Source organism: Pristiophorus japonicus, chromosome 4 (assembly GCF_044704955.1).
Source record: "Pristiophorus japonicus isolate sPriJap1 chromosome 4, sPriJap1.hap1, whole genome shotgun sequence".
Classification (NCBI taxonomy): Eukaryota; Metazoa; Chordata; class Chondrichthyes; family Pristiophoridae; genus Pristiophorus; species Pristiophorus japonicus.
The window spans coordinates 142,069,418-142,093,566 of record NC_091980.1 but is presented as its reverse complement, the minus strand read 5'-3'; the positions used below and the strand labels follow the sequence as shown (position 1 = coordinate 142,093,566).

General features: G+C 44.7%; 1 protein-coding gene across 2 annotated transcripts in view; it reads right to left on the bottom strand.

Annotated features, from left to right (window-relative positions):
• The window catches only part of LOC139263090 (ran-binding protein 17-like), a 918,854-nt gene that overhangs the window by 799,544 nt on the left and 95,161 nt on the right, over positions 1-24,149 (bottom strand). The window contains exon 4 of one of the 2 annotated variants that reach the window (XM_070878629.1): positions 6,403-6,569. In XM_070878629.1, the coding sequence (XP_070734730.1) occupies positions 6,403-6,569 (167 nt within the window). The remainder of the gene's footprint in view (positions 1-6,402; positions 6,570-24,149) is intronic. The other variant, XM_070878630.1, reaches the window with a different exon arrangement.

Here is a 24,149-nt window from a genome sequence, read left to right as displayed (position 1 = left end):
AAAATGACCCATTTATCCCGACTCGCTGTTTTCTGTTAGTTAGCCAATCCTCTATCAATGCTAATATATTACCCCCAACCCCGTGAACTTTTATCTTGTGCAGTAACCTTTTATGTGGCACCTTATCGAATGCCTTCTGGAAATCTAAATACATCACATCCACTGGGTTCCCCCTTATCCACCCTGCTCGTCACATCCTCAAAGAACTCCAGCAAATTTGTCAAAAACGACTTCCCTTTCATAAAACCATGTTGACTCTGCTTGACTGAATCATACTTTCCAAATGTCCTGCTACGCCTTCCTTAATAATGGACTCCAGCATTTTCCTAGCAACAGATGTTAGGCTAACTGGTCTACAGTTTCCTGCTTTCTGTCTGCCTCCTTTTTTAAATAGGGGCGTTACACTTGCAGTTTTCCAATCCGCTGGGACTTCCCCAGAATCCAGGCAATTTTGGTAGATTACAACCAATGCAGCCACTATCTCTGCAGCCACTTCTTTTAAGACCCTAAAACCTGGGTCGGATACTGCGTCTTCCACTAAAGACCTGCTAATAGTACAAAAACAATTACTATCGACTCTGCGTAAAGAACCAGTGGTGTCGAGATTTATCTTGTATGCAGATCATAGATTTTTTTCAGGTTCCTTTGCAAAGTAGGAAGGGGTCATCTTAAACATGGATTGACGAGCATGTAAGTATATGCAATATACCAGATGTAGTAACACAACCAGATAAGCTGTGCGAGTAACTAATGTACAGTCGGAATATGCGCAACAGAAATGATCAAAGATGTGCAGTAAAATTACAATAGTTTCGAAAAAATACTTTCAAGTCGGCGACTGAGTGGATTCCAAAATCATTGTTGTTCCACTGCTGGAGCTTGTGTTTCTTTCTCCCCCCTCCATCACTCACATTTTCATTTCCACCCAGCAACATCCCATTGGTAGCTCAGTTAAATAGCTGACTAGAATCTGTGTTTTCTTTTGCAATACAAATTTAAAGCTCTCCCCACTGCCATCAAGGATCCAGAACAAACGGACCAGAAAATTTCTTACCTAAAACCCCTCCGTGCTTCTCATTTCCACTTGCCCCAGGACTCTGTACTGAAGCTCGTCATGCTGCATTGGTGGCCCACTGCTGCTGCTCCAGCTGCCAGGGTTTATCCATTACATCCACCGTACAGCTTCAGTTTCCATCCTGCAGACTGAGGCTGCCTTTTACCGCCTCACAGAACCCAGCTTCATCCAACCTGAAAAGCTGATTCCAGTAGTTTTTACTCCAGACTAAGTCCCTGACTTCCTCCAGCTGGCATCCACATTTCTGACCTCAGGCCATATCCAGACCTTCCGACCACTGACCACCAATTGACCCCGATCCCTGACCGTCAAGCCGGTGCAGACTCCACCTATTTTCCCAACACTTGACCGAGTGGACATTCTCATTCCCTTACACCTACATTCTTGCTATTGGTAAAGTTGTCTGCTCCTGCTCCATAATGACTACCATTGCTTGTGTAGATGAGAGCACTTCTACTTTGCCAACCACCACCACTCCTTTCCCATCTATTGTCCTCTTTACCATCCATTTTCACCTCCTGAGAAACTATTCCACAAGCATCCAAATCTTGCGGCCTAATTGAAATCTAGCTCATCACTGACGATTGAATTTGGTACAACTGGGAGTGGAGTGTCGGGCTACAGGAACACAAAGCAGAGAGACCTGGATGTGGGGATAGTGACACAGTGACAGGTGATTTTGTTGGCGGCGGGTGGGTAATGGAGGTATAAGTGTGGGTGCCGATTGTGAGGTGAGAGCTCACAGCAGAAAATGTGACAGGAGGGAGACGCATGGAAAGGTGATGGTGTTGCGGGGGGGGGGGGGGGGGGGGGGGGAATGGAATGGCACAATGTGGCAATAGCAAGCAGAGAGCAAGAAAGGGGGAAGGACCAAATGTAATATATCCAAATTTGCTGATGATACAAAGCTAGATGGGAATGTAAGTGATGAGGAGGATGTAAAGAGGCTTCAAAGAGATACAGACAGACAAATGGAATATAACGTGGAGAAATGTGAAGTTTGGTAGGAAAAATAGAAAAGCAGAGTATTTTTTAAATGGTGAGAGATTGGGAAATGATTCTCGTCAGCTATTTAACTGAGCTACCAGTGGGATGTTGCTGGGTGGAAATGAAAATGTGAGTGATGGAGGGGGGAGAAAGAAACAAAAGCTCCAGCAGTGGAACAACAATGATTTTGGAATCCACTCAGTCGCCGACTTGAAAGTATTTTTTTCGAAACTATTGTCATTTTACTGCACATCTTTGATCATCTCTGTTGCGCATGTTCAGAGGGACCTGGGTGTCCTTGAACACGAATCACTGAAAGTTAACATGCAGGTACAGCAAGCAATTAGGAAAGCAAATGGTATGTTGGCCTTTATTACAAGAGGATTTGAGTATAAGAGTAACGAAATCTTACTGCAATTATATAGGGCTCTGGTGAAACCACACTTGGAGTATTGTGTACAGTTTTAGCCTCCTTACCTAAGGAAGGATATACTTGCCATAGAGGGAGTGCAATGAAGGTTCAACAGATTGATTCCTGGGATGGAGGGATTGTCCTATGAGGAGAGACTGAGTAGACTAGGCCTATATTCTCTAGAGTTTAGAAGAATGAGAAGTGATCTCATTGAAACATACAACATTCTTACAGGGCTTGACAGGGTAGATGCAGGGAGGATGTTTCCTCTGGCTGGGGAGTCCAGATCCAGGGGTCACAGTCTCAGAATAAGGGGTCGGCCACTTAGAACTGAGATGAGGAGAAATTTCTTCACTCAGAAGGTGGTGAATTTTTTGGAATTTTCCACCCCCGAGAGCTGTGGATGCTCAATCATTGGGTATATTCAAGACAAAGATCGATAGATTTTTTTGATATTAAGGGAATCAAGAAATATGGGGATACTGCAGGAAAGTGGAGTTGAAGTAGAAAGATCAGCCATGATCTTGTTGAATGGCAGAGCAGGCTCGAGGGATCGAATGGCCTACTCCTGCTCCTATTTGTTGTGCTCTTATGTAACAGATGGATGCTCAGGTTGCACAAGGGAACAGGGAAAGGTAAGATCATGATGGCACGAGGCAATAGGAAAACACAGAGTGGTAGGAGAAAGATAAATGTGCAGGTACAGCAAGAGGCAGGAGGAGGAAGCGGGGGGAAGGACTGCTGCTCAGTGCAAGCAGGGACAATCGAGGGCATGCTGGAGGGTGGAAAGTTATGACTCCATACGAGGAAAAAGAGATGGGTCAATCAAACAATGTCTAGCTTTTTTTATCTCGGTAAAGGTCAATTTGAGAATTTGAACTCTCGTTGCACTATTAAAAGCTGATTCCCAAGGTGAATGGAACAGTTTTAAAGTTTATTAAGCACTGTGATTGCATTAAAGAGCGCAAAGTGCTTAAGAAACTTAAACCGGCTGACTATGGTGGGAGGACTGGTAGGACATGGTGTCCTACCTGAGGAAAGGATGAAAGCACAATATAGATGCATCCCCAACAATTAGACAAGTCTGGTTCCCTCTGTGAGGGAGCACAGATTTATTGATGTATGATTCAGCTGCTGGAGAATGTTGGTAACCAACATCGCTCACATCGGTCAGCTATCTGCTGGGATTTGGTCTCCATCTACTCTTTTCTAACGTCCACTAGGATTTCAATTGTGTTCCAGAATCAAATGTGTCAAGTCTAGGGACTTCGGAGAAGATCCTTATAGAGGCTGGAAATTTATGACAAATAGAATAGGACAAGGAACAGCATCATACTTTCCAGTTCTGGCAAGGTGGAAAACCAAGCAACTACTAAGCTCAACTATGCGGTTCTGACGAAGGGTCATGGACCTGAAACGTTAACTCTGTTTCTCTCTCCACAGATGCTGCCTGGCCTGCTGAGTATTTCCAGCATTTTCTGTTTTTATTATACTAACTCAATATGCAGTTTATTGTGGTTTATTCCTCTGACACCTTGCTATGTCTAGCCACCTTTGATTTGCTTCCCTACCCAGTAAACAGCACCTTGTATTTTCTAAAATAGCTCAACAAGTGAGCAGCTGAATCAAACAGACCTGCCAGGGTTCCACTGCTTATGTTTCTGGTCTTCACCTGCTGAATGTCAATTTTCAAAAGTAATGATGTTCTCACGACTGATGACCTGATGTTTTGCACACGTTTAACTCCCCAACAGGAAGAAAAATGGCAAGTAAAGCAATCTCAGGAGATAATAACCAACATAGACAGATGATGCCTCACCTTCAGTGTTGAGAAGACCAAGTCAATCACTGAGAAAGACTGACAAATGATATAGAATCATAGAAATGTACAGAACAGAAGGCCATTCGGCCCATCATGTCTGCCGGTCGAAAAAGAGTTCTGCAGCCTAATCCCACTTTCCAGGTCTTGGTCCGTAGCCTTCAAGCACTTTGTGCATTTCCAAATACTTTGCAAATGTGATGAAGGTTTCTGCCTCTACCACCCTCTCAGGCAGTCAGTTCCAGACCCTCACCACCCTCTAGTTGAAAAAAGTTCTCTTCAACTCCCTTCTCACCCTTCCACCAATTACTTTAAATCTATGTCCCCTGGTTATTGACCTCTCTGCGAAGGGAAATAAATAGGTGCTTCCTATCCACTCTATCTAGGGCCTTCATAATTTTATACACCTCAATAAAGTCTCCCCTCAGCTTCCACTGTTCCACAGAATACAACCCCAGCCTATCAATCTTTCCTCAAAGCTAACATTATCCGGCCCTGGTAACATCCTCGTAAATCTCCTCTGTACCCTCTCTAGTGCAATCAGATCTTTCCTGTAATGTGGTGACCAGAACTGCACGCAGTACTCTAGCTGCGGCCTAACTAATATTTTATACAGTTCAAGCATAACCTCCCTGCTCGTGTATTCTATGTCTCAGCTAATAAAGGCAAATATTCCGTATGCCTTCTTAACCACCTTATCTACCTGGCCTGCTACCTTCAGGGATCTGTGGACATGCACTCCAAGGTCCCTCTGTTCCTCTACATTTCTCAGTGTCCTACCATTTAATGTGTATTCCCTTGTCTTGTTAGCCCTCCTCAAATGCATTGCCTCACACTTCTCCGTATTTAATTCCATTTGGCAATTTTCTGCCCATTTGACCAGTCCATTGTATCTTCCTGCAGTCTACAGCTATCTTCCTCACTATCAACCACACGGCCAATTTTTAATCATCTGCAAACTTCCTAATCATGCCCACTACATTGGTCTAAATCATTGATATATACCATAAAAAGCAGCGGACCCAGTACTGAGCCCTGTGGAACCCCAATCGAACCCCAGCCTTTCAGTCACAAAAACATCTGTCAACCATTACCCTTTGCTTCTTGCCACTGAGACAATTTTGAATCCAACTTGCGGGTATCCCTTGGATCCCATGGGCTTTTATTTTTTTGATCAACCTGCCATGTGGGACCTAATCCAATATAGGTTCTGCTACCTCTAGTATGTGAAGGTAGTAGGCTGCATCTGGTCAACTTCTTTTGCCTGATATAGTCTATATGGAAGCAAACAAATAGCAAAGTTGGTTGCATAAGCTGATAGAAAGGTGGGAGTCCTGAAGAAAGCTCTACACTATTTAATGTTATGCAAAGCATGTCCCTGCCCAATAATTACAAAGTATTTGCAGCATAGAAACAGGCAATTGGGCCCAACAGGTAAATGCTGTTGTTATATGCTCCACATGAGTCTCCTCCCACCCCTCTTCATCTAACCCCATCAACATATCCTTCTATTCCTTGCTCCTTCATGTGCTTATCCGGCTTTCCCTTGAATGCAGCTATGCTATTCGCCTCGACTGCTGCTCCTTGTGGTAGCGAGCTCCGTGGAGCATTTCCATGTTTAGGGGACAGCAGAGAAATTGCATCCCATGTTGGGCACAGCTTCTTGTGTCATGCTCTTTATATCCTCTCTCTCGTCAATTTTCTCCCCTCTCCTCCAGAAAGTGTTGACTTCTTGCCGGTGTCAGGTTCCACAGCTACCCTCCAGTACAACAGCTGAGATTGGTTATCTTCCTGTTCTGTATGGGTCAATTTCTCAAACCCTGAGCAACCAACAGGGAAGCCTCTGCATGGCACTTTTCATTCATCACCTCAAACTGCTCTTATCACTGCTAGCAGCAACAAGTCTATAATCACCAGTATTGTACTGCTGGGTGTTTCTCACAGTGCAAGTGTTTACAGCACAAAAATAAATTACACCCCAACAATTAAACTATACTGAAATCATAGCAGTAATATTGCTGCACTTACATATAAAAAGCATATAAGACAATTACAAAGGTCTTTAAGTAGCTTTACTTAATCCCATACGACTTTACTGCACTTTCTTACCTGTAGAAATTTGGTGACATCAGCAATCACCTCCCTGAAGGCTAGCTTGTCTTTCCGGACTTCAAACCATCCCATTTTAGTAATCTTGGCAATAACCTGGACCAATGCCTGGATCACAAAGGGTTCTAGCTTAGGACAAGAGGCCATGTAATTCAAGATATAGTTCCCTGAAAGAATAATTTGAAGTTGTTAAAAAGCAAATCAGAACAAAAGGAGTATACAAGAGAGAAATCCTCCTGTTTCAAGCCATAAGTTGTCAAGTCAAAAGACATTCCGATCCTCCCAGATACTTATCTGCTGTAAGGATCCACTAAAAAACGTGTGCATGACCATGGGCAACACCGTTATGGGTCGTCTATGACAATCAGATCGCAATGTGTCAGAGCTGGGATACAATACTTTCCAATTTCAGGGAAGGGGAAAGAGAGGAGAAACGTGCCAAAATCAGCAGCGGGGTAGGAAGAGGAAGAGAAGCTAGCCTAGAATAATGGGGGGGGGGGGGGGCTGCAAGGCAGGAGCATGGGGACAGCTGGCAGAATGGGGCAAGGGGAGCTGAGCTGAGCTACCAGAATCAGGAGTGAGACAACTGCCAGAATCAGCCAGGAAGGAGCTGAGCTTGTCCTGTCAGGAGTGGGGCGGGTGGAAGGGGCAAAGTCGGAATGGGAGAGGCAGTATCTCTGGTACAGTTGACTTTTATTATAAGTTTGAGTTAAGATGGAAAGTAACAGTAAAACAGCAGAAACCGTACGACAGTTCCACATTGATTCTGAACCTTACAGTAATAGCCTAAATGGAACAGCACTACTGCCTCTACCATTCCCAATTATAACCACAAATTGCATTTATTTAGCGCCTTTAACAAGGTAAATATCCCAAGGCACTTTCCTGGAGCATTACCAAATAAAATTTGAGACCGAGCCACATAGGGAGATATTAGGACAGATGGTCAAAGAGGTAGGTTTTAAGCAGCGCCTTAAAGGAGGAAAGAGAGGTAGAGATGCGGAGACGTTTCGGAAGGGAATTCCAGAGCTTAGGGTCTAGACACCTGAAGACTCAGGTACTCATGGTGGAATGATTAAAATTGGGGATGCACGAGAGGAGCACAGAGATCTCAAAGGGTTGTAGGGCTGAAGGTGGTTACAGAGATAGGAAGGAGCGAGACCCTAGAGGGATTTGAAGACAAGGATGACAATTTTAAAATTGAGGCATTGCTGGACCGAGTGGCAATGTAGGTCAGTGAACACAAGGGTGATGTGACTGGTGCGAGTTAGTATATGGGCAGCAGAGTTGTGGATCAGCTCAAGTTTATGTAGGATAGAAGATGGGAGGCTGGCGGGGGGGGGGGGGTGGGAGGCATTAAAATAGTCAAGTCCAGAGGTAACAAATAAATGGATGAGGGTTTCAGCAGCAGATGAGCTGAGGCAAGGGCGGAGTCGAGCGATGTTATGAAGGTGGAAATAGATGGTCTTGGTAACTGATTGGATGTGTGGTCGGAAGCACATCGGCGTCAAATACGACACCAAGGCAGCAAACAGTCTGGTTCAGACTCAGACAATTGACAAGAAGAGGGATGGAGTCGGTGGCAGGGACTGAAGACAATGGCTTCAGTCTTCCCAGTATTTAGTTGGAGGAAATTTCTGCTCATCCAATACTGGATGTCGGACAAATACTGTGAAAAATCAGAGACAGTGAAGGGGTCGAAAGGGGTGGTGGTGAGGTCGAGGTGGCTGTCATCAGCGTACAAGTGAAACCTGATGCTGTGTTTTCGGTTGATGTCACCAAGGGGTAGCATGTTGATAAGAAATATGAGACAGCCAAGGATAGATCCTTGGGAACTCCAGAAGTAATAATGCGGGAGCAGGAAAAAAAAACATTACAGGTGATTTTCTGGCTATGATTGGATAGATAAAATGGAACCAAGTGAAAGTACTCCCACCTAGCTGGACGACGGAGGAGGACGTTGGAGGAGGATGGTGTGGTTAACCGGCTGCAGACAGGTTGAGAAGAATGAGGAGAGATTGCTTACCACAGTCACATTGGTTGTCATTTACAACTTTAATAAGGGCTATTTCGGAACTGTGGCAGCAAAGGTTGTCCATCCCAGTCAAGAAAGTGATTAAGAAAAACATATGTCACTTACTCACAGCAGCTAGAAAATTAGAATATGCTTCTCTTCAAAATTGAAGGTGGGTTCTTGCACATACACTCTACTATAACTCTTCCCTCAGCATCTCTCTTGGTTGCTCTCCTGAGCAGTTGAATATTGTATCAGTGTGAGATGGATATTGTATCAGGAGGGACAGTAAGTTGTGCAGATGGGAGCAGGAAGAACATCGAAAGACTATTTTCTTAATGGTGAGAGACTAGGAGCTATGGAGGAACAAAGGGATTTGTGTGCCTATCACTAAAAGTTAGTGCACAAGTACAAAAAGTAATCAAAAAGACTAATGGAATAAAAACATAAGAAATAGGAGCAGGATTAGGCCATTTGGCCCATTAAGCCTGCTCAATCATTCAGTAAGATTATGGCTGATCTGATCATGGACTCAGCTCCACTTCCCTGCCCGCTCCCCATAACCCTTTATTCCCTTATCGCTCACAAATCTGTCTACCTCCGCCTTAAATATATTCAATGACCCAGCCTCCACAGCGCTCTGGGGCAGAGAATTCCATAGATTTACTACCATCAGAGAAGAAATTCCTCCTCATCTCAGTTTTAAATGGGTGGCCCCTTATTCTGAGACTATGTCCCCTAGTTTTAATTTCCCCTATGAGTGGAAATATCCTCTCTGCATCCGCCTTGTCAAGCCCCCTCATTATCTTATAAGCTTCAATAAGATCACCTCTCATTCTTCTGAACTCCAATGTGTATAGGCCCTACCTAGTCAACCCCCTCATCTCCGGAATCAACCGAGTGAACCTTCTCTGAACAACCTCCAATGCAAGTATATTCTTCCATAAATGTTGGACTTTATCTCAACGGGGATAGAGTTCAAAAGAAAGAAAGTGATACTTCAGTTCAGCCTCAGTCTGACCCCATCTGGCCCACTGCGTTCAATTTTGGGCACCAAGCTTTTGGAAGGATATATTAGCCTTGGGATGTGGGTGTAGCACATATTCACCAGAATTATGCTGCAGCTTAAAGGGGCTGAATTGTGAGAACAGGTTGCATAAACTTGGCTTGTATCCCTTTGAGTTTAAAGGGTTGAAGGAAGATCTAGATGAGGTATTTAAAATGATAAAATAATTTGATAGGGTAGATACAGAACAAGGGTGCATAATCTTAAAAATAAATGAAATCAGGAAGTACTTTTTCACACAAAGGATAGTGGAATTCTGGAACACTCTCCCTCAAAATGCTGTGGATGCTGGGTCAAATGAAATCAATAGATTTTTTAAGACAAGGGAATCAAGGGATATGAAGCAAAGACAGGTAAAAAGGGTTGACGTTCAACAACATGACCTAACTGAATAGCGGAACAGGCTCGTGGGACTGAAGGGTCTGCTCATGTTCGTGTTCCCCTTTCTCCGTCATAATCTTCTTGGTATCTTTGCTACTCTACTTTTTGGGGGGATACTTTTCTTGCTTGGTTCCTGGGCCCAAAGCCATGGGAGATTTAGCACAAGTTGTGATACCCGGGAAGAGCGAACAGCCTGGGCAGCTCCAGGGCACTGGCTCTGGACTAGCTCACGTTAAACCACAACATGGGAGACTTGACTGGGTTGGCTGCCGGCAGAGCCCAGGAAACTGGAACAGATACAGCAGCCATTCAGTGTCAAGTGAATGGAGTTAATGGCTGGCCAGAATAACACCGTCATTTCTAACAAAAATAGTGCTGTGGATGCTCAAAATCTGAAACAGGAAACAGAAAAGGCTGAAAACAGTCAGCAAGTCAAGCAACATCTGTGGAAAGAGAAAGAGTTTCAGGTTGATCACCTTTCATCAGCTCTATCCACAAATGCTACCTGACCTTTCATTTTTAATACCGGTTACAAAACAGAGCAGTTATGTAATGTTTACGTCACATAGTGCAAGATTTAAATCAAGGAATTGAGTGTAATATCTCCAAGATTGCAGATGACACTCAGCTGGGTGGTGGTGTGAGCTGTGAGGAGGATGCTAAGAGGCTGCAGGGTGACTTGGACAGGTTAGGTGAGTGGGCAAATGCATGGCAGATGTAGTATAATGTGGATAAGTGTGAGGTTATCCACTTTGGTGGCAAAAACAGAAGGCAGATTATTATCTGAATGGCGACAGATTAGGGGGGAGGTGCAACGAGACCTGGGTGTCATGGTACATCAGTCATTGAAAGTTGGCATGCAGGTACAGCAGGTGGTGAAGGCGGCAAATGGCATGTTGGTCTTCATAGCTAGGGGATTTGAGTATAGGAGCAGTCTTACTGCAGTTGTACAGGGCCTTGGTGAGGCCTCACCTGGAATATGGTGTTCAGTTTTGGTCTCCTAATCTGAGGAAGGACGTTCTTGCTATTGAGGGAGTGCAACGAAGGTTCACCAGACTGATTCCAGGGATGGGAAGACTGACATATGAGGAGAGACTGGATTGACTGGGCCTGTATTCACTGGAGTTTAGAAGAATGAGAGGGGATCTCAGAGAAACAGACAAAATTCTGATAGGATTGGACAGGTTAGAGGCAGGAAGAATGTTCCCGATACTGGGGAAGTCCAGAACCAGGGGTCACAGTCTAAGGATAAGGGGTAAGCCATTTAGGACCGAGATGAGGAGAAACTTCTTCACTCAGAGAGTTATTAACCTGAGGAATAGATATATTCAAAAGGGAGTTAGATATGGCCCTTACGGCTAAAGGGATCAAAGAGTATGGAGAGAAAGCAGGAAAGGGGTATTGAGGTGAATGATCAGCCATGATCTTATTGAATGGTGGCGCAGGCTCGAAGGGCCGAATGGCCTACTCCTGCACCTATTTTCTATGTTTCTATGTAAGAGGCTACAACTTGTCAGCATCTGCACTATATTTAATGGGTTATGTGGTTAAAATGTGACTTGTAAGTAAGGAGAGCTGGCATTGATGTACATAAAAGTTTATATAAAAAGAGGTTAGTAGCCAAGTTAATGATTGTATATTTCCTATCGGCTGTATTTTTACATTGCATTTGAGTTGACTCTCTTAATGGGGTCCCTGTCTCTTGGAAAGTTCATTCTAAATGTGATCTGCACTTAAAGATAGAAATATTCAGAAGTTACAACATGGAGACAGGCCATTTGGCTCAACCAGTCTGTGTTGGTAGTTACCCTACCCTCCACGCAAGCAAATCGTTCGAATCACATTTACCCACCCTGTTCCCATATCCCTTTACCCATCTATCCAATCTAATCTTGAATGTTGACACAGTTTCTGCCTCTTCCACCACTAACCCTGGAAGTGAATTCCACAGCCTCACACCTCTCTGTGCAAAGACGTTTCTCCTGTTCTATGTTCTAAATCTCTTGAATTTAATCTTGTATATAAAGCCCTCATTGTTGACCCCTTAACTATGGAAACAGTCTACCCAACCCCATCCTTTCAAAATTTTAAACGTTTCTATTATATCGTTGCATAATATGCATTGTTCGAACAAAAAAAGTTCAACTGTCAAAATGTTACACCTCTGAGCAACAAGCTGATGATTTGCCACAAACAAAAGATGCGCCACAATCTGGTAGAAGCCTTGCATTGAAACAAACTAGCTTGTTGCAAAAGCTTCATACAGTGACAGTAATAGGTTATATGCTTCTTAGGTCAGTGAGAAATTCTGCCAGAGAAATTGAATTGCCTACTGTGACTCGTTTATACTAAACTACTGATTTGTGTGAAGATTTGCTGTTAATAAATCTTCTGCTATCTGGTGGGTGATGTTAACTAGTTTGCCTTCCTAAAACACAAATTGTAAATACAGCAAGACACTTTACTGTTTAATATTTGGAATCCATTTGCTTCTAGTACCTAGAAAGATTCTGTTCCAATACTAGAATGTATATGTCGGGGCAATTTTTTAGTCCTGGTACGATAACATTTTCTGTATAGTTTTAGAATATGCGTGAAGAACTGCAGAAAGGTTCAGATAAATCAAGTTGAAAGTAGCCAACACCACAGTTCGAAAAGCCTTTAGAATGTAGTCTCCAGTCTAGACTATTGCAATTCGCTTTGAAACAGATTATCTAATCATCTGTGATTATGCTTGTTTATAGAATGAGCTAGTGTGGCCCAGAGAGTAGCATTTTTAACAAGGCGATCCTGGCTTAAAACCCTTACTCCCAAATTTTACTCGATAATGAATCTGGCGTTGTGTCATAGAGTGCAAATGTCATAAAGCTACTTGAATCACAACTGAAGCACGAACCAGCTCAGCACATTATCACGCCACAGGAGGAAGATGATCCAACAACAGATAAAAGAAAAATAAGCTCTTTGTTGACACAGGCTGTGGGAAGGTCGGGCCATTGATGCTGCATAACCTGCGCACCTGTAGTCAACAGAAACCTAGTGCAGATACAACCTCCGAAATCCAGAATCTCAGGACTAAGGCCATTCCGGTTTGGTGTTTTTCCGGATTTCGTAACACAAATCCGATGTCCCAAATCCGGAAATCCCCAGGCCAAGTTTCAGGTTTTTACGGATTTCAGAGCCGAAATCTGACGTCCCAAATCCGGAAACCTCTCAGCCGAGTTTCGGGTATTTACGGATTTCGGAGACAATCCAACGTCCAAATCCGGAAACCCTTGTTCCAGGTGCATGTGGTTCTGGGGAGGATGGGCCAGGCAAGCGCTCGTAATATTTTCAATGCGGTCCTTTGCCTGAAAAGCGAGTTAATGGCAGGACTTCCATCTGGTACCAAATGGGGCCTCACAGAGGTAGCTGAGGATCGAGAGGACACTGTGGAATGATTGGAATTCGGGATCCGATTCGGTTCAGAACATTATCCGCTGGCAGAGCTCAGTCAGGATCACTAGGATAAGAGGACTGGCCAGCAAGGAATCCTCACAGATCTTATGGAGAACGATGGTGTTGGTGCCGACTTATGATTTTAAAAAATCTAGTAGTTGAATTGCATCACTAAAGATGTGTGTGTGAGAGAGGTCCTATGAACCCCTCGTCACCCCGCCCCCCCCCCACCCAACAAGCCTCAGCATAGCCGCAGCATAGACTGACAGAACTCGACGCCTGACACCACTGTCAGAGACAGTATATCAGCCGAGACTGCGCAGGTCAGTGGAGGAGGCGGCTTTTACTGCACTCATTTCGAAATTATTTCTTTAGTATCTTTTTGTTTAGACCCATGTTCATGCTGAGATTTAAAGAGCCCATTGGAGTTCATTAACCCTTGGAGTTGCTCGGCAAATGTGTTACTGTCCCATAAAAGTGATGACCGTGAACTTTCGATTATAATTGTGAATTATCATTTAGCTTGACTACACATTTCTTTTCAGGTCCTTTGATTGTTTTCTTGAGTTTTTTCTAATGTTCCAATTAATAACTTTTTTTAATGAAATTAATTTTAGGGTCCAGTATTTTGCCCACTGGTTTTCTCCCATTCTTACAGTAATTTGAGCAGGAAGTCACTTTTTTTTTAAAAAAAGTCCAGTTTTCTGAATTTCGGACGACAACTCCTCCGATCAGCGTGATGTTCAGTTTTTGCAACATTCTAGTTTTTGGAGCTCCGGATTTCAGAGGTTGTACCGATATTGAGGAGGAGAGATAGTTAAATCCTCCCTTCCTATTTCCCAAACTGTAAACCTGAAAATCAGAGACACGAACACCATCAGGGACACTCGGGGACGCGGGCACACCGTCGGGGACGCGGGCACTCCGTCAGGGACGCGGGCACTCCGTTGGGGACGGGGACACTCCGTCGGGGACGGGGACACTCCATCGGGGACACAGACACTATAACACTATCAAGGACACAGACACACTATCAGGGATGCTTAATTTTACAACCTTTAGCACTATGAAGATTAAATATTGTCCTCTTTTTGCACTGATGATGTTAGTGTATTGTTATAAAAAGCATAACGCCAAATACACTTTGAGAGTTTCAATTTGGAATGAGCTTACTTTGTTGCCCCCAAACCCCCACACTTCTCCCTCAGATGGATTATTGTTAATTAACAGCACATATTTGTTTCCCTCTAAATTATGTAACATTAGAATTCAGTAACATATCCCACCTGATTGAAAAGGGCTGTTTGTTTTAAAAAAAAGCACAAATATATCCCATAGCAGATTTCCTTTCCTGCTAACTCTTGCAAGTGAAAAAGTAGAAGTATTGAAGCTTGCTATAATCCTAGGAATGCTTTGAAGTTTAAAAATGCTGTTCAAAGGTCAAAGGAGCAGGGTATGTTTAAAACTGACCCGCTAACTAAAGACGTTCATTAGCATCATAGACATTTACAGCACAGAAGGAGGCCATTTCGGCCCATCATGTCCATTAAATCAAGACTGTTGCAAGGTGTCTCCCGCTACAGTCTAACCTTAATTAAGGGCTGGCTGCAGGAAACTTCGTCATTTAAAGCTCATCACTTGCATTGAATACAAATCTTTCAAATAAAATTGAGCATTCTTTGCTCAATGAGCACGGATGAAATGTTAGGGAGGTGTTCTAGTTTAAATATTACATTCTTATAGATAAAGTCAGCACTTGCCTGAACTTTATCATTAAGATTTTCAGATATTAATTTTAGGACATTGCAGCTCACCTCATGTTTCCCAACTACATATAATTTACTTAATCAGATATCCCACTGATTGTAGTTGAAAGGCTAGAGATCATAATATGAGAATATTTAAAATGACGACAAGATGATCTCACCCATAGGCTGCCACCCATAAAACCAGGCCCCAGCGAACGTAAGCAACCATTAGAAGATTAAGAGAAACAAGATGAAAACTGGAAGAAAAACGTCTTCAAGACTGAATTGTCTGATTTGATATCGAACACTTTTGAATTACAGTAGATCTTTGCTTATTAAAGGAAAGGTACTTGCATTCGAATGCATACATTTTATTACAGTACACCATTCTACAATGCCTTACATATACTATCAGTTCCAAATGATACATTGATGAATACCCACAGAACAATACTGGTATTAGTATTAGGCAGTCCCTGGCATCGAGGATGACTTGCTTCCACACCAAAAAGGGATGAGTTCACAGGTGTTTCAATGAGGGACCTGACATTCTAGGTCCCGAACTACATCCTGAAGGGTGGAAGATGCCTGTGCGTGGATTCTTTTAACATGGGGTGACCATTGCACCCCAGCCACCACACAGGCTTGACAGAGCTAGGTCTTGATCCAGTAGCAAGAGTTAACCAAGATGACTGGAAACCAAGAACAACATTACAGCACAAATGGCACACATAAATCAGGATCGAAATAAGTTTCAAAATCTTCCCTGAAATGCCTTTATTGGGAAAGTTTACCAACCATTTTCTCCTCAATGATGTATAGGAAAATAGGAATTGCTAGATCAAAAAAACAACCAAGATTCATCGAGATCACCTCTATCATCCCGATAGTCACTTGATACTATGGGCCAGACTTTCGGTTTCATTGTGGCGATTTTCTCGGCGTTACAGCTGGTTTTTTGGCCGGCGAGAGTTCCAGGTAAGTTTTTGAATGATATCGCCCACATCTGAAGTCACCCACCGGGACCAAACCGCCCACGTGCAACGCCGAGAACAACTGCCAGGGCATAAGTTTGGGCTCAACCGTTGCCATCCAGATCGCCGAGAGACCCGCCCTGTAAAAGCTGCTTTTACAGGGTGGTAAGGGGGGGACCCTGCAAAAAAAGATAAGTTAAAGGTTCTTTAATTATTTTTATTTTATTTTACCATGGCGATTAGGGTTAAAACTGTCTTGGGAATGGTTTGTATATGTTTATTGTTTTTTAATGAACATTTTTTTTTAAGTTTTCCCCCCTTCCTAGGCCCAACCTCAGCCTCGAACTAAATTTTTCTACTTACTGTCCATTCCGGTAATGACTGCCCATTTGTCTAACTTTGCACTTACCCGCCGAGAATGAGTGTCCAATGACTATTTTCTCGCCGGGCGATCAGTTCTACTTACTTTGACCCTCAAAATGTAAATTCTCGCCAGCTTTTTTCGCCGAACGTTAGCAGTCCTTCTCAGCAGGCAACTGGGCGCTGAGGGCCTTTATGGAAAGTCTGGCCCAATAGTTGGCATGAAGCGAGGAAATACTCCATTGGTAGAACGCTTTGGGAACCATAGGTCCAAAGTCACCTGCTTCTCCCAAGCATGCTACACTTACCATATACATCCATTTAAATAAATTTGTTCACACACAAAAGAGTTACAAAACACAATATGTACATAGAATTTACAGCACAGCAACCGGTCATTTGCCACACGAGCCTCCTCCCACTTCGCTTCATCTCACCCAATCAACATATCCTTCCATTCCTTTCTCCCTCATGTACTTATCCAGCTTCCCCTTAACTGTATCTATGCTAGTCACCTCAACCACTCCACATGATAGCACATTCCACATTCTCACCACTCTCCGAGTAACAAAGTTCTTCCTGAATTCCTTATTGGATTAATTAGTAACGATCTTAGAATTATGGCCCCTAGTTTTGGACTCCCCTGCAAGTGAAAGCATCTGCTCTACTTCTACCTTATTAAACCCTTTCATAATTTAAAAAACCTCTATCAGGTCATCTTTCAGTCATATCTTTTAAGGAGAAAACAGTCCCAGCCTGTTCAGTCTTTCCTGATAATTATACTCTCTCAGTTCTGGTACAAACTCATATTTAAGGTCAAAAGGCATTTTGTGTGAAGCTGTTTCCTGATTCGAAATGTTAATGAAGTAACTTGGGATAATGTGTGAAGCAAGCTTTTCTTTTAACATTGAATTCAAGACTCAATATAGTGGTTGTTCTGTTTCAATATATAAGGCTGTTCCCGGATTCAAATTGTTAATGAAGTAACGAGGGATAATCATTTATTCGGTCTCGTGTTTAGCATATCGGACCTCTATGTGAGGGAACATCTGGTCAATGGTGACCACAAAATTATGCGGTTTCAATTGGATGATATCTGGTACGAGTTATTCTATCAGGAGAGAGACTGGATCAATTGGGCCTTTATACACTGGAGTTTAGAAGGATGAGAGGGGATCTCATAGAAACGTGTAAGATTCTGACGGGACGGGACAGATCAGATGCGGGAAGAATGTTCCCGATGTTGGGGAAGTCCAGAACCAGGGGACACAGTCTAAGGATAAGGGGTAATCCATTTAGGACTGAGATGAGGAGAAACTTCTTCACTCAGAGAGTTGTTAACCTGTGGAATTCCCTACCGCAGAGAGTTGTTGATGCCAGTTCATTGGATATATTCAAGAGCGAGTTAGATATGGCCCTTACAGCTAAAGGGATCAAGGGGTATGGAGAGAAAGTGGGAAAGGGGTACTGAGGTGAATGATCAGCCATGATCATATTGAATGGTGGTGCAGGCTCGAAGGGCCGAATGGCCTACTCCTGCACCTATTTTCTATGTTTTTATGTAAGAGCAAACTTCACTAAAAGCAAACGATTTGGAACAGGAAGATTGATTAACCCTACTGGGTGGGGATGAGACTAATGTAGAATACAAATGGAAAGTTTTAAGAACAAGATAAAAAGTCTGGAAGACAAATATGTACCTAAGGTCAAAAGAAAGGAGTGTGATAAGAAAAAGCCAAGGTGGCTGACAGATTATGTACAAAGACAAATAAGATGCAAACAGAAATGTTTCTATAAATTAATGGCATCTAATACTCAACTAAACAGAGCTAAAGAAAACAAAGGCTGCTATTAGATCAGCTAAAAGAGGATCACAGATATTTGTGGAAGTAATAGGAAAAGCTTTTTCAGTTATGTGAAGAGTCAGGGAACTGTCAAAGACTGTATTGGGCCATTGAAGGATGTTCAAGGAGAGGTTACAAAGGATTCACTGGGTATGGCAGAAATATTAGAGTACTTTCCATCGGTCTTCACTCTTGAAGATGATGCTTGACTATTAGAATTGAATAATTTTAATAAAACTAGTAGTATTAAATTAGATGAACATATTGTTTTAGAAAGAATCAAGAACTTGAAAATAGAGCAACTCGGGGAGATGGAATACATGCTGTGCAAGCCCCTAGTGCATATTTTTAATAGCTCATTGCACTCTGGAATGATCTCCTGGGCTAGTTTTGATCGCCTACATGGGCAGGAGAGGAATTTCCCAGATTATTTTCCCCCCCAATTGGCCTGGAATTTTAATCTGGTGTTTCGTCTCTCCCAGGTCTTGGTTTTGAGTGGGATGGGGAGTGTCTTTATTGTGATACACAAGATATTACAATTGTGTGCGACAAAGTGGATGGATCAGAGGATCTTTACCTAGCCGTCATTGTTCGTATGTTCATATTACTTTTGAGTATATAATTTCCTCAGAGGACATATAATGGCCCCCATATTAACAAGGGGGTGAGAGAGCCCAGTGAAGAACCAGACAAAGCCAGGGACAAGAAGGCCATGTCAACATTAACGGCAGGGCCTCATTTAAATAAACAATTGTAGACTCCCGCCTGACAGCCAGCGAGATCGACTGCCTGGCCAGCAGGGGGGGTGGGCGGAGAACAACAAGAGACTGCAGCCAGGGACCCGCGGGAACAGTCCCCAGCAGTTAGTAGCCCACTATCACGAGGGGGGGTTAGAGCCTGAGAGGTTAAAGACAATAAATTTAAACCAAATCAGGAGCTGCAGATGTTCCACATATGCGCTTACAATTTCTTCAAATAAACTGCTTGTTTGAGACCAATAATAAATATTTGCAAATTATTTTCTAATAAGCATTTTAATTGAAAGATTTTGTCTTCGATAAGGAACAATTAATATTAATATCAACACAGTACAACTGAGCAGTCACCCTGTTTTCGACCTGCTGCTGATTATGAAAAATATCAGATAAACAGCTTCGAGACATACTTCTAGCTTATTGAAAAAGATGTACAGAAATGTATTTGGCAAAATGTTAGCAGTTCTGGCTAAGCAGTGCTTGTCAGCTCTGCATTTCCTGAATTAACAGGATTTCTTTCAGACTGCCTGTGAATGCTCGGACTCAGAACGGCAATCAGTTGTACCATTTATATGTTTGAGTACCACTACAGGGCTGACAATCAGAAAGCAAGGTCATTGACTGCAGTAGCTCTTGTTTTTTGAACAGATAGTGGAGTTGGGTGGGTTTCTAATAATGGGGAAATTCAGGAAACCAAAAGACGAGGGAAGTCTCAGTAATTAAGGCTCATGAATTTACAGAAACTGCTGCCCTTCAAGAACTCATCTTCAGGGCTGAGCCACGCAAGAGCATAAAAGAAAGATGAATTCACCACTTGGGAGGAACACTTCCCCTGGAGGGGAGGATGGGGGGGGGGGTGGAGGGGAGGGTGGGGGGGGTGTGGAGGGGGGGGTGGGGGGGGGGTTGGAGGGGGGGGTGGGGGGGGTGGAGGGGGGGGGGGTGGAGGGGGGGAGAGGAGCCGGGTGGACGGGGGGGGTGGGGGGGAGGAGCCGGGTGGACGTGGGGGGGGGGGGAAGAGGAGCCGGGGGGGGGAGGGGAGAGGAAGGGGGTGGGGGGGAGAGGAAGGGGGTGGGGGTGAAGGGCGGGAGGGGCAGAAGGGGCAGAAGGGCGGGAGGGGGAGAAGGGAGGGGAGGGAGGGGAGGGAGAGGAGGGAGGGGAGGGGGAGGAGGAAGGGGAGGAGGGAGGGGAGGAGGGAGGGGAGAGGGAGGAGGGAGGGAGGGGGAGAAGGGAGTGAGGGAAGGGGGAGGAGGGAAGGGGGAGGAGGGAGTGAGGGAAGGGGGAGGAGGGAGGGAGGGAGAGGAGGGAGGGAGGGAGAGGAGGGAGGGAGGGGGAGGGGGAGGAGGGTGGGAGGAGGGAGGGAGGGGGAGGAGGGAGGGAGGGGGAGGAGGGAGGGGAGGGGGAGGAAGGAGGGAGGGGAGGGGGAGGAGGGAGGGAGGGGAGGGGGAGGAGGGAGGGAGGGGAGGAGGGAGGGAGGGGAGGGGGAGGGGGGGAGGGAGGGGAGAGGGAGGGGAGGGGAGGGGGAGGGGGAGGAGGGAGGAAGTGGGAGAAGGGAGGGAGCGGGAGAAGGGAGAGAAGGGAGCGGAGGGGGGGGGAGGGAGGGGGGGAGAAACGAGGGAGGGATGGAGGGGGAGAAACAAGGGAGGGATGGAGGGGGAGAAGGGAGGGATGGAGGGGGAGAAGGGAGGGAGGGGGAGAAAGAAGGGAGGGAAGGGGAGAAAGAAGGGAGGGAAGGGGAGAAAGAAGGGAGGGAGGGGGAGAAAGAAGGGAGGGAGGGGGAGAAAGAAGGGAGGGAGGGGGAGAAAGAAGGGAGGGAGGGGAAGAAATAAGGGAGGGAGGGGGAGAAAGAAGGGAGGGAGTGGGAGAAAGAAGGGAGGGAGGGGGAGAAAGAAGGGAGGGAGGGGGAGAAAGAAGGGAGGGAGGGGGAGAAAGAAGGGAGGGAGGGGGAGAAAGAAGGGAGGGAGGGGGAGAAAGAAGGGAGGGAGTGGGGGGGGTGAAAGAAGGGAGGGAGGGAGGGGGAGAAAGGAGGGAGGGGAGAGAGGAGAGGGAGGCTGAACGGGCCTGGCCCAAGACTTGATTTAAAGGTAGGTGGCCGGGGGTCGGGTCCGGGGAGTGGGAGTCTGTTCGGGTCAGGTCCGGTGGGTCTGTTCGGCGGTGGGGGGGGGGGCGGGTCCGGTCCGGGGAGTGAGGTGGGAGTCTTTCCGGGTCGGGGAGCACGGGCGGGAGCGAGAGTCGAGTCCGGGGGGGGGGGGGGGAGGGGTGGGGTGAGTCAGGTCGGGTCTCCATGGAAGCAGGAGCTGGGCGTAGGAGGTGCAGCCTTATTCACGCAGCCATAGTGAGGCCATTCGGCCAGTGCTAGGGGCTGCATGCTTCGGCCCCCTCCCACACAGTTTTGGGCGCTTGGAGCACACATGTCCAGAGGTCCCGGCACTGTTTTCAGCGCAGGGACCTGGCTCCGCCCCCCACAGCTTGTGCTGCGCCGTGCCCAGCTCCAGAGGACCTGCAGGGAGCCGGAGAATAGGTAAGCATTTTTTAGGCACACTTTGTGGCGCGAAAAACGGGCATCCAGATCGGGGCTGCGCCGTTCTAGGCGCGGCCTGAAACTTGTGCCCTATAAGTGGACGGCTATAGGGGAAGGGGAATAAACACAAATAAAAACAAAATTCAACAAATATTCAACTTTCCTATAAAAGCTTTCTTGAAGCTGAAAAAAAAGGTCAAAGTAAGCAAGTTAGAAATTGCTCACGACAAGACTGGACAACAACAACGATCGGGTGGAGCAATAAAGCAATCTCCACATGCACTATTAAACACTTATATGTAGTTAACAGGCCGGCTGGATTGATCACTTAATGTTTTGCGCTTTAAAAGCTCTTCAACTTGCTATATGTTTTTGGGAGAAAATATTTGCAACAGGCAGATAAGTAACTCCAGCCGTCAAACACAGAAGGATCAGCTGAGCACCACTACTGCATCTACCATTGTCTCGAGGAGTTCATTTATATGGATCACTGCACAAGCACAGTACTCATATCAGCATTAACAGATTATATCATGGTTTTAGTGCACTAAAAGAAGTAAGTCAATGCTTCATTACATCAGAATGCAAGGCATGGTGCAACCTGTTAAAAGTCAACTCTGAATGCAAGTTGCTTAAATCGAATTATCTGATAATTCAATTATTTTAGCACAACGTTCTCACTCTGTTGTGTTATTCAGGTTGCTTAATTCTAATTGTTGGATTATTAGGATTAGACTGTATATGTAAACCAGACTGATATAAGCAGTGTTTTTCAGCATTGAGAAGTCCTGTTATAGCCATATTATAGTCTTAATCTATTTAAGTCTGCCGAAAAGAAATGATGTTAACCATCTGAAGTCACCCAAGGAATAGACTGCAGTGTATTTTATGCTTCAACGAACTGCTGATGTTAACATGTAAAATAAACATTCAAGATCTAGTCCATTATAAAGTTAATCTAAAAAGAGAGCCAGAAAACTTTGAAATCCTCGTGTTGAGTGGTGCTGCCAAACAATGAATCACTGAAACTTCCAGCTGTTTAAAGCCTGGTCATAACAGCGAGGAACTTACTCCTAAATGAAAATAGTTAAAGCCTATTTAAGTGTGAAGAATTAAACTGGGCAGTTTTCTAAAATGATGTATTGCAAGGTCCTTTCTCTCTGTCCCCCACTCTCTTTAGATTCTCATTTCCGAATGCATCTAGTTTTAAATGTCAAATTCAGGGATGGTTAAAAAAATAAAGAGAGAGCCAAAAAATATTACCAATATCACACATACCCATAGGACTGCATATCCACTATTGTTACAGAAAGTTGGAAGATAGAATATTTTATAGCTGTGGGATTATGTCATTTTGTGCACAATATATTATAATTGCATTGATTTCCCATGGCATTGCTCTTGGACAAAGAAAATGATCACACTCTTCTTTAATTTGTCTTGGTTTCCTTTCTGCACTCCAATTCTTTTTGTTACATGCTCTGACCTCTCTCTTCTGTATATCTCCAGTATGTGTGTGTGGGTCTCGCACATGTTCCATCACTGATGTACTCAATTACCTATCTCTCACCTTTCCTTACATTGCAACAGTATTTATATTTCAAATGTAATTCACTGGCTGTAAAGCGTTTTGGGATATCCTGTGGTCATCAAAGGTGCGAAATAAATGCAAGCTCTTATTTTCCTTTAAAGTCTGTGTACACAGATGAGAGGCAACACACACTGAATTGGAGGCGGGGGCAAAGAGACTGCTGGAGATGTGGTGCAACTCCGTTAGTCGCAAGAGAAATTGGAACCAAGGATCAGGTTGGAGAGATTGGCGAAGGGAGGCTACAAGGATTGGGATTAGAGTGCGGGAAAAAGTGGGAAGAGGGCACCACAAGTTGGAAGGCAGTGAGAGAGGGCTGAATCAGGGAGTAATTATGAGGGATAATGTGGAGAATCACTAGGGTCTGGGAATACTCCTGGGTCTGCAATCAGGGGCGTTAGAGAACTTTGAGAATGCCTGGAACTAGCATCACTCATTCCAGGGGAGATTGGTAGGCTCGTGGTTGGTGAAGCCTGGCAGAGAGGGAGCTGGTGTCTGGGAGATCTTGGACAGGTTTGCAAAGACTCAGTATGTTAGAGTTAAGAACGTAAGAAATAGGAGGAGAAGGCCATTTGGCCCCCCAAGCCTACTCCACCATTCAATAAGATCATGGTTGATCTGATCATGGACTCAGCTCCATTTCCCTGCCCGCTCCCCATAACCCTTTACTCTATTTATTGCTCAAAAATCTTTCTATCTCCGCATTAAATATATTCAATGACCCAGCCTCCACAGCTCTCTGGGGCAGCGAATTCCACAGATTTAAAACCCTCAGAAGAAATTTCTCCTCATCTCAGTTTTAAATGGGCGGCCCCTTATTCTGAGACTACGTCCCCTAGTTTTAGTTTCCCCGATGAGTGGAAATATCCTCTCTACATCCACCTGACTGTTGTGGGAGAACTGCTGAATACTGGAGCACATAAAGTGGGGGCTGGGCGGGAGAAGAAGGTTGGGTTTGTTGGATCAGAAATGGCGGGGAGGCATGCAAGCAACGAAGCACTGGAAGCATGTGGGTGAGTAAGCAGGCAGGACACGAAGCACTGATGTTGAGAGGATGGAAG